Here is a 10,038-nt window from a genome sequence, read left to right on the forward strand (position 1 = left end):
ACTTGCCCAGCAATGGGTTTATTGCAAGAGCCACAGAGGCCCTTGGCCTGAGTGGGAATGCCACGGCGACTGAGGTCGGACTGCAGCAGGCCCAGCATGGTGTCTAGGCCGCCTTTGCTGGCAGGCTCTGCAGGGGACTCATCCATGGAGCTTGGCACTGGTGGCTGGGTTGATCCAGAAGCTGGGAGCTGCAGCAGGGGATACATGTGATTTGAGTCAGCAAGGTAGCAGATGTGGAAAGGTTTAAAATGGGCCGGGAGCCACACCTCCACACCAGCCCACTCCCTTGCCTGACTCACGTGGTTCTGGACTCGGAAGTCAGAGAGTGAAGCCATCAGTCTGTCCAGCTCCAAAGTGGCAGAGGTAGCCGAAGGCTTTGGGAGAACAGGGGATGGGCTAGAGGGGCAGCTGGGCCTCTTCTTGTCCTCAGATTGGTCCTCTCTCTGCTCCCCAGCAGTCTCCTTGCTGGATGGGAACTGAGACATTATTTCATCTGTGATGTTGAACTGAGTTGCATTAAGTTCCTGAAGCAACTGGTCCAGCTCACAGAGCCCTGTACCCAAGACACCGCTGGAGGAGGAGAACGGAGGGCCCGCAGGGGCCATAGGCTTCGGGGAACGAGGCTTGCATACCGTGCTGTACAGATGGTCCTTGTCCCCTGAGGCTCCTGAAGACTGCCCAGACGCCATCTGTGGCTGGTGGCCATAGGACAGGGGAGATGTGAGGGGCTCTGGGGGCTGCTCTTTTGGAGCTCCTGACCTTGGCATGTGTGAGGTGGTGGTCTCCAGGTCAGAGAGCAGAGCATCCAGGTCCTCCATGGCGGGGTGCAGACAGACCACACCTGCCTTTAGTTCTGTTAGTAGTTGCTTTATATATTTTGGTCCTCCCTTATTGGAAATATATATATATATATGTGTGTGTAAATTTTTAATTTTTGAAAAAAGCAAATTGGCAATATTCATCAAATCTGTTCTTCTGAATTTTGATAACACAATCTAAAGAAACAATTTAAATGTATTTAAAAAGAAATATTTAAGTGTTTAAAAGTATAAACTATTGTCTTCATTTTTAATATACATTTCAAAATATATATGCTGCTGTTTATAATCATGAAAAACAGCAAACAACGTAAAAGTCTAAGAGACTGACTTAGATGTAATCATCATAGATGTAATCCATGTAAAAGTCTGAGTGTAAGAGATTTTTTAGCAGACACTTTACAAGGCAATAGGAAATGGCATGATATATTTAAAGAACTGATAGAAAAGAACTGCCAACCAGGAATACTCTACTTGGCAAAATTGTCCTTCAGAATTGAAGGAGACACCAAGAGTTTTCCAGATAAGCAAAAGTTGATGGATTTCATCACCACTACATTGATCTTACAAGAAATGTTAAAGCGACTTCTTTAAACTCAATGAAAGGACACTAATTTGTAACCAAAAAAAATGAAAGTATAAATCTCACTAGAAAAGGTAAATATATAGTTAAATAGCCAATAATGGAATGGCGGTGGGTAAGTCACTTATAAATGTAGTATGAAGGTTAAAAGACACAGTTACTAAAAGTAACTATAATTACAATAATTTGTTAATGGATACACAAGATGAAAATATGCAAATTGTGATATCAGAGACATAAAATAGGGACAGAGTAAAAATACAGACCTTACGTATGCATTGAAGCTTAAGTTACTATCAGCTTTAAATAGCTGCTATAAATATAAAGTGTTTTATATAAACTTCAAGGTAATCAGAAAGCAAAAACTTATAGTAAATGCACTATAGAAAGGAATCTAAGCATAGCAGTATAAAAAATCATCAAATCACAAGTGAAGAGAGCAAGAGCAGAGAGGAACAAAAGATTTGCAAAGCAGCCAGAAAACAATGAACACAGTGGCAACAATAAGTCTAAACCTATCAATAATTACTTGCAATGTAAATGGCCTAAATTCTCCTATCAAAAGACATAGAATCGCTGAATGGGTAAAATAATAACACCCACCTATGTGATGCCTACAAGAGACTTACTTCAGCATAAAGGACACAAATGAATTGAATATGAAGAGATGGGAAAAGATACTCTATATATGTGGAATCCAAAAGAAGTCAGGGGTAGATATATTTACTTTACACAAAATAGATTTTCAACCAAAAACTGTAATAAGAGACAAAAGAGGTAATTATATACCAAAAAGGGGGTCAATACAAGAAGATATAACATTTGTAAATCTTGATGAACCCAACATAAGTATCTAAATATAGAAGGCAAATACTAACAGGCTGAAGGGAGAAATAAACAGCAATATAATAGTAGGTAACTACGGAGTGACAGTGTGAGGAGTGCTCCTTGATGTCTTCCCTGGAAGTTACAACACATTGAACAGTTATAATTCAACAAAGGAGTCCCTACACAATACACAAACATGTCTGAGAGATCTGTGCATTGAAACATCTTAAGGTGGGTGAATCGGGGAAAACAGGGGAAAAGGGAAGGGAGAAGTGCAGAGATGGGGGCTGCTCCCGGAAAAGGGAAGCACTAAGACTGCAGGAACACTTTCTGTGGCCCCAGAATCCTGCCTGAGGGAATCAGCATATAATACGGCTGAGCCCAGCAATCAGGGCAGAGACCTCCGGTCACAGACCAAATACAGAAGGGCCCTAACAACTGCGGTGTAACAGCCCTCACTGCCAGGCAAAAAACAAAGCCATTGAGCCTGGTCACCTCCACCCACCTTCCCAGAGCTCCTTCCCTCGCACCCTCCCAGTGCTAGCAGTGATCCCAGAAAAAAAAAATGAAAGCAGTGTCAGGTTGAAGAGCATAATGTCTACACCTCTGAGAACTGGAAACAATTCCTGAGTGGCAGACGCACAGTGTGGCTAGTTCTGGTGACAGGGAAGGAGATGTGGGGGAGAAGAACTGGTGGTCTGGAGTTCGCCAGTGCGCCGAAGAGAGCAGGACTGCAGGTACGCTTGCCACTTCTCCCAGCCCAAGCCGCCCTCACCTTTCCCAGATGATTGCAGCGAGGGCACCTAGGGCTGCTGAGATGCATAGCTCTACATCTGGCTGTTGTGGCAGCACTGAGATTTTATAGGCTCAGAATCCCATGCTCACTACATCCTCCCACGGTGGGTGGCGTGCCCAGAGACTGAAGCAACCTGGTCACAGAGTAGACTCCCACTTCCCCCAGGAAATTGCCCATGGGAGAAGCCAGAGCAGCACAAGAGAGAAAATAAAACGCTCTGGCGCCACCTACTGGAAAGCAAAACAAAGACATCTTCATATCAACGTGATGTAGAATCCACTCCAATAGATGTCCAGGAAATAATTTATTAATTGCCATGAATAACCAAGGTAACAAGGCAGCTCAGAGAGAAAATAAAAGAGCTCCAGAAAATGAACTTAAAGACATGAAAATATGTGACTCAAATTACAGAGAATTCAAGATTTCAGTTCTGGAAAATCTTAACAAAATGCAAGAAAACTCAGGCAGTTTAATGAACTCAAAAATAAAATCAATGAACAAAAATGAATATTTGACCAGAGGTTGAAATTTTTAAAAAGAACCAAATAGAAATTCTGGAGATGAATTGTTTCACCAAACAGAGAATTTAAAAAGAAAAACGACAATGTGACATCCAGTAATAGGGCACCTAACACAGGAGAAAGAAGTCAAGCTCCAGGCTGCCTGTTGCTTACAAAGCAATGAATCTAGAGTGGAGCAGAAGGAGGACTAGCAGAATAATGTTTCCAAGGAGGAAAATGGAACTGACATATTGCCTCATGTGTCTGACCATAAAAGGGTGTCAAAAAGCTGGTGTTGAATTAGGAATAAACGTTTTAAAAAAGTAAGCAAAGACACAGGAGGCAATTACTTTGGAAAACTGGCAGTATCTAAACAACTAAACATATACCCATCTTGTGATACATCAATTCCACTCCAAGTATTGAGTGCACTTTGTCCACCTACGGACATAGAGAAGAATGTTCAGAACAGCTTTATTCATAACAGACAAAAACTGAAGGCAATTCAATACTCAATGGCAAAATTACTAAAAAAATTGTGGTATATTCATACAGTGAATAACACTAAAAAAAACATAAAAAGGGAGGGAGTAAAGTTCTGTCATTTTAGTTTTGTGGTGTGTATGATTTTTCCTTTCCTCTTTTTTATGTTATGTGCATCAGTTCTGGATTCTTTTTTCAGTGGTTACCATTAAGATTATGTAAAAGAGGCTGCCGTGAGCTACTGTGAGTGGCCGGCAGCCAGCGTGAGCTGTCGTGAGCGGCTGTCCAGTGGGTTGGCGACTGATCTGCCTCAGCCAGGAAGACCGTAATGATCACAATATCAACATGGGCCAGTGAAGTGACATCCTCCACAACTAGGTTGAAGAACAAAAGGACAGCAACTTGTCTGTTCCCCTTCCCCGATTCCCCAACGCTGTTCCCATCCCCCAATTCCCCAGCTTAAAAAAAAAAAAGTGTGGGAGCTTGTGAAGAATGCACAATCTCTTTCCCCAGCCCAGAATTCAAATACATTAACAAGATTCCCAGGTGATTCTTATGCACATTAAAGTTTAAGAAACACTAAAAAAAAAAAAAAAAGATTATGTAAAAGAAAATTTCATATATACAGTAGTCCTTTTTCTTCAGCATGTTTCTTATCTCCATTCACCTTTGCAATTTCAGACCTTGAAATTAATATAAAACATATTTATATACAGTCTATTTAAAGGTGATAGTAACTTAAGCTTGAACTCATACTTAAGGTCTATATTTTTACTCTGTCCTCATTTTGTCTTTGACATCACAATTTACATATTTTTATCTCATGTATCCATGAATATATTGTTGTGATTATAGTTATTTTTAGTAACTGTGTCTTTTTTTTTAAGCTGAGCCATCCTGCTACCGGTTGGCAGTTCAGCGGCAGCTCAGCTCGGCAGGCATCGAACTGCTGTTGCTCAGAGCTCAAACTCTGGAGCGAGCTCTTAACCAACTGAACCACTTGGCTTGCCCGGAAAGTGGCAAGAATGATGGGATAAGTGTTTGAAGCGACGGGAAGTATTTTGAGGGGGACTAATGGCCATGTGTCTTTTACTGTAATTTTGTTTTAATTTAAACATTCACCATATTTTTTTTATCACACCTCATAGCTCATGTATCATTTCCTTACCTTGGTGAGCATCTTTATAATTATTTTGAGCTCTTTATTGCCATTTCATGCAGGGCTGTTTCTGGAGTTTTATTTTGCTCTTTTGTTTGGAACATATTCCTCATTTTCACTGACTCTATTTTTTTCTGTGTATTAGGTAAAACAGCCACATCTCCCAGTCTAAAAAGAGTGGCTTTATGCAGGAGATGAATCTTATTTTTCAGCCTGGCCCTAGGTCCTTGTTTTCTCTCAAACCTTAGTGATTTGGCAAACCACCTTCTTTGTTCTTAGTGATTCCCAGTAGTTGAAGGTGTGCCAAGACCTGTCATTAGCTCAGTCAGCACCTAGACTCAGGTTCATTGGAAGTTGAACCCTCAGGCTTCAGCTTTTAAGATATGCAAATCAACCTCTTTGAAGGAAAGACTGAGAGATGGGTGTTTCTGAGTGCTCCCTCAGTGCTGAGCTGCGGTGTGATAAACAGTTAAAAATTCTTTCTTTCTTTGCTATAGTACTCTGGGACCTGCAAATGCAAGCTCCTCTAGCCACTAGAGCCAGGAAATCAAGTGTTGCATCTTCTGGGTGGCAGCCACAAATGCTGGGGTGCCAGACATGTGCACAAGCTGCTTCCAGGGAAATACTGGTGCCTTGGTGTGAGCAATTTGGTATGGACCAGAGGAGATTCAGTTGGCCCTTAGATGTGTACTAAATTATGATCTTGACCCTCAGGGTATAGGTTTAAATAAATGCAAATAGGCCTCTTTCAGGGGAAGACTGGGAGGTGGGCATTTTTCTTTCTTGCCCCTGTGCTGAATCTTGAAGGGATAGCCACTGGAAGTCCTCAGAAGCCCATTAAGAACTGTTTCTTTGTGGGGGCTGGTCGGGTGTCTCAGTTGGTTAAGAGTGTGAGCTCTGAGCAACAGGGTCACCGGTTCGATTCTCACATGGACCAATGAGCTGCGCCTGAGCTGAGCTGCCACTGAGCTGCTAACAGACGGCAGGATGGCTCAGCAGGTGAGAGCACGTGTTCCTAACAACGAGGTTTCTGGTTCCACTCCTGTATTTGATGGTGGGCTACATCTACCCATAACTAAGATTGAACATGGCACCTTGAGCTGAGCGGCTGCAAACTGCTGACGGGTGGCCGGATGGCAAGTGGACTTGGAGCTGAGCTAGCTGTACGTTCCACTATTAAGATTGAAGGACAACTTGGTTGTTCCCTCCTCCAATTCCCCAATAAAATCTTTAAAAACAAAAAACAAACAAAAAAACTCTTATTAAAAAAAAAAAGAACTGTTTGTTTGTTATAGTCTTTTGGGTCTCCTGGATGAATTCTCCATTGGCTTTCAGAGTTAGATGATTGGAAAGCTCATCTTTAAGTGGAAATCTTAAAAGTTGGGGTACAATATGTTTGAACCGAATTCTTCACTCCTCAGGGAGAAGCTGGGAGTTCCGAGTTCCCTTCCAATTGTATGTTGCTGTGCTGGGTGTGGGGTTTATGGTGAGTGTGTATCTCAGCTTTTCCTCCCCATTTGATGTGGGCATTTTCCTCATTTGCCCAATGTTTTATTTGCTCAGCTAGTTTCTGGATTTCTTTCATAGGGAATTGTTCCATGTGTAGCTGTAATTTTAGTGTGTCTGTGGGAGGAGGTTGAGTTTATGTCACCATCCTGGAACACAAACTCAATGTTGTTTCTTTTCTGAAGTTCCAAATCTTTTCTTCTTTCTAAATGTTTTCTGGTATTCAGATTGGGTAAATTCTATCAATCTTTCCTTAAGTTCACTGATTGTATCTTCTGTGATCTCCACTTTACTATTGAGCCCATCCAGTAAGCTTATTTTGGTTATTGTATTTTTTTAGTTCTGCAATTTCCATTTGTTCTTTTCTATAATTTCTGTTTCTTTACCAAGATTTAAAAATATTTTCCATGTTTCAAGATAATTCATAATTACTTCTTGATGCATTTTTCCAGTTGCTTAAATCCTTGTTTAGATAATTGAAACCTCTGCCTCATCATGGAGTCTGTTAATTGCTTTTTGTCATTAAGTTGTTATTTTCCTGGTTCTTGTTATGACAAATGATTATTTTGGATATTTTGCATATCATATAATAAGAATCTGGGTCTTATTTAATCATTCTGCTTAGTAGGCACTATCCCTCTGGAGGTATAGTAAAAAGGTTGGGTAGGGTGGAAGTTCAGCTCCTGTCTAGGCCCCTTTTTGATACCTTTCCAACAAAAGTAGGGCAATTATTTGTATTGTATCAATATTTCTGAGTATTGGTGTAAATCCACCTTTTCATTGGGCCCTGCTGATAACATGGAGGGGAGAAGTGGAGGATTAACCAACACCTCTGTGTTTCTGCAGGATGGGAGTGGAAGCTCAGTTCCCAGGTTGGTCTTGACACCAAGGGAAGGAAGTGGGGTGGCAATTAAGATAGCTTTTCATCACCTAGCTCTTTCTCCTTGATGTTGAGCAGAGATGGAGACTAAGATTTTCATTGGACCTTGCTGACAGCAGTTGAGGGGTGACCTGAGTGCTGACTAGCCCTGCTTTCCAGATCCTATTTCAGTCTCAGTGTTGGTATGTGGAAATGTAGGTTCAGTTTCTCACTGGTCTTCAATGACATAGGAATAGGAGAAAAGTAGAGTGCTAACTAGCTTGAATCACGTTGTCTTGTTCAGTGTGTTGCTAGTAGATGAGAATGGAGGCTCAGCTTGCTAATGCTATTCCTGCAGAAGAAATAGAGTGCTGCTGCCTACTTCTGTCACAGAAGTATTGGAGATCATAAGCTCTCATACTGACACCAGTTGGCAGGGGAATGGGAGCAGAGCACTGCCTGCTTCTGCAAGGCAGGGGATAGAAGATTAACCCCCTGCTTGGTCCTGCCCAAACTGAGTCCCCTGGGTAGGGAAACTAAAGCATGCTGCTTGCTTCTGGGATGACTTGGATGGTGAGCTTCCTACTTGGCCAGTTGAACCTTCAAGGGTGGGGAAGGTCAGGAGTGTGTGTGGTTTTCTATTGATGTTTAGCTGGAGTAAGGTGAGTAATACCCAAAATATTTTCGGTTGTTAGGCTGCCATTTTCGTAGTCATTTTCCTTGGGTAGAGGGACAGGCTTCTCTTGGAGGCTTTTTTCTGTCTGTCCCTGTTGGCAGTTTTGAGTTGGAAGCTTCTCCCATACCCTTTTTTGGATATGTGGGAGGTGTTAAGGAGACCCAGGTGGCATACCACTGTATTGTTCCTCAATTTGTGAGGTCCCTTGGATCTTTTCCTTTCCATATTTTTCTTTCTTTCCACCACTCAGAGATTTCCTATGCTTGTTGTGTTATGTTCAGGGTTTTTAACTTGTAAGAAGGAGCACCTGGAGGCATGGGGATACTCTGTTTTGGCAGGAACCCATTCCACCGATTTTTACCTTCAGTATCTTTCAAATCCATTAACATCTCAGCATTCTCACTGTAATAGCTAACCAATCCTTTGGACTATTACAGTGGCCTTCAAACTAATAATTATATACTGTGAGAGCATTTTTCCCATACAGAAAATAAGGATACCCAAAAAATTTGACAGGATTTAAAAACAAACAAAGAAACAAACAAACAACTTCCAGTTATGAAAGGCAACCTGGGAGATGCAGCTTAGACACCCAATATTAGGGATCCCATGATTTGATGGTTTAACTTAATAGTGACAACATATCAGGTTGTTCTAAATTCGGACTATCTCCCCAAACCTTAAAGTTGTGAGTCTTATAATTCTAGCATTAATAGTTCAGAAAAGGAAGAGATCACTTCCAGCTAAGGTTTTCAGGAAAGCATTCATGTAAAAGCTTAGTTTTATGGGAAAAGATAGGCAACACAGTATGAATAAATGTACAAGGCATACGTGGGGGGGGTGGTAGAGTAAATTTTTTTGTTTGAAATATTTTGTGCAGTTTTTCCTAATTGATAATAATTATCACACTGGGTGTTTTTTAAATATATAGATTAGCAAGTCTTTGAATTAGAAAGTTTGATTCAATAGGTCTGTGTGGAAGTGTAAGAATCAGTGTTTTTAAACAAGCATTTTAGGTGATTGTTAAGTTCAGGAAAATTTGGGAAACAGAACAGTACAGAAAATAATGGCAGATCAAATTGGAATAGAAAGTAGATGCCAGATTATGTGGGGCTTTAAATACCAGGTAAAGAAGCTCAGAATGTCATTGCTGAATATGGGAAATATTTAAGATTTGGAAGTCTATGACTCCCTTCTGGTCCTTACACTGGAAATGGTGCCAGTATTATGAATGTGTATAGCATAGTTTAATAGCTATTGCCTTATTTACATTGGAAGAACTGTTAGGATTACCTGGACTCTGCAGAAATATGTAGTTGCAGGAATAAGACCTTTAACTTCATAGCTCAGACAAGGGCCAGTGTAAATCAAGTGCATCGATTCTTCAATCTGTCCCCACTCTAGTCTGTAATCAGTGATTTCAGCACCATTACATACAGGGATCTGAAAGATGCAACAAACAGAAATTGAGTACTTTCTGCGAGTGTTCACTCTACTAGATACTGTGGATAGTTACAACATATTCCTTTCAGTGTCATAGCTTATAATCTATTAAGTGGTATGTGACATAGACAAGTGCAGAAACAATTAAACTTAAGACAGAAAACTATATTTAACATTAAAAGACTCAAATAAAATTAAGAGAAAGGATTGACTAAGCCTACATATTTGATGAATTATTTTTTAATTTATTAAAATTATTTTCAAATGGGTTACTTAAAAAAGAGCAAACTTTGGGCCAGCCGAGTGGCGCGATGGTTAAGAGCTGGCTTGGGACACCAGAGGGCCCCGGTTTGGATCCCACATATGAGGGCCAGTGACACTGCCCTC

The 10,038-nt window shown here is 40.9% G+C and overlaps 2 protein-coding genes across 5 annotated transcripts in view; both read right to left on the bottom strand.

The window, feature by feature from the left end:
• The window catches only part of TGFB1I1 (transforming growth factor beta 1 induced transcript 1), an 8,776-nt gene extending 7,943 nt beyond the window's left edge, over positions 1-833 (bottom strand). The window contains exons 1-2 of one of the 4 annotated variants that reach the window (XM_019648162.1): positions 806-833; positions 3-689 (exon numbers count right to left, since the gene is read on the bottom strand). In XM_019648162.1, the coding sequence (XP_019503707.1) occupies positions 3-689 (687 nt within the window). In that variant the 5' untranslated portion in view covers positions 806-833. Of the gene's footprint in view, positions 1-2 lie in introns of all 4 variants that reach the window. The other 3 variants (XM_019648158.1, XM_019648159.1, XM_019648157.1) reach the window with 3 other exon arrangements.
• The window catches only part of LOC109385662 (fibronectin type III domain containing protein 3C1-like), a 63,763-nt gene that overhangs the window by 23,253 nt on the left and 30,472 nt on the right, over positions 1-10,038 (bottom strand). The window contains exon 20 of the mRNA XM_019648173.1: positions 9,502-9,651. Coding sequence (XP_019503718.1) covers positions 9,502-9,651 — 150 coding nt within the window. The remainder of the gene's footprint in view (positions 1-9,501; positions 9,652-10,038) is intronic.

This window comes from Hipposideros armiger, unplaced genomic scaffold (assembly GCF_001890085.2).
Source record: "Hipposideros armiger isolate ML-2016 unplaced genomic scaffold, ASM189008v1 scaffold_121, whole genome shotgun sequence".
Classification (NCBI taxonomy): Eukaryota; Metazoa; Chordata; class Mammalia; order Chiroptera; family Hipposideridae; genus Hipposideros; species Hipposideros armiger.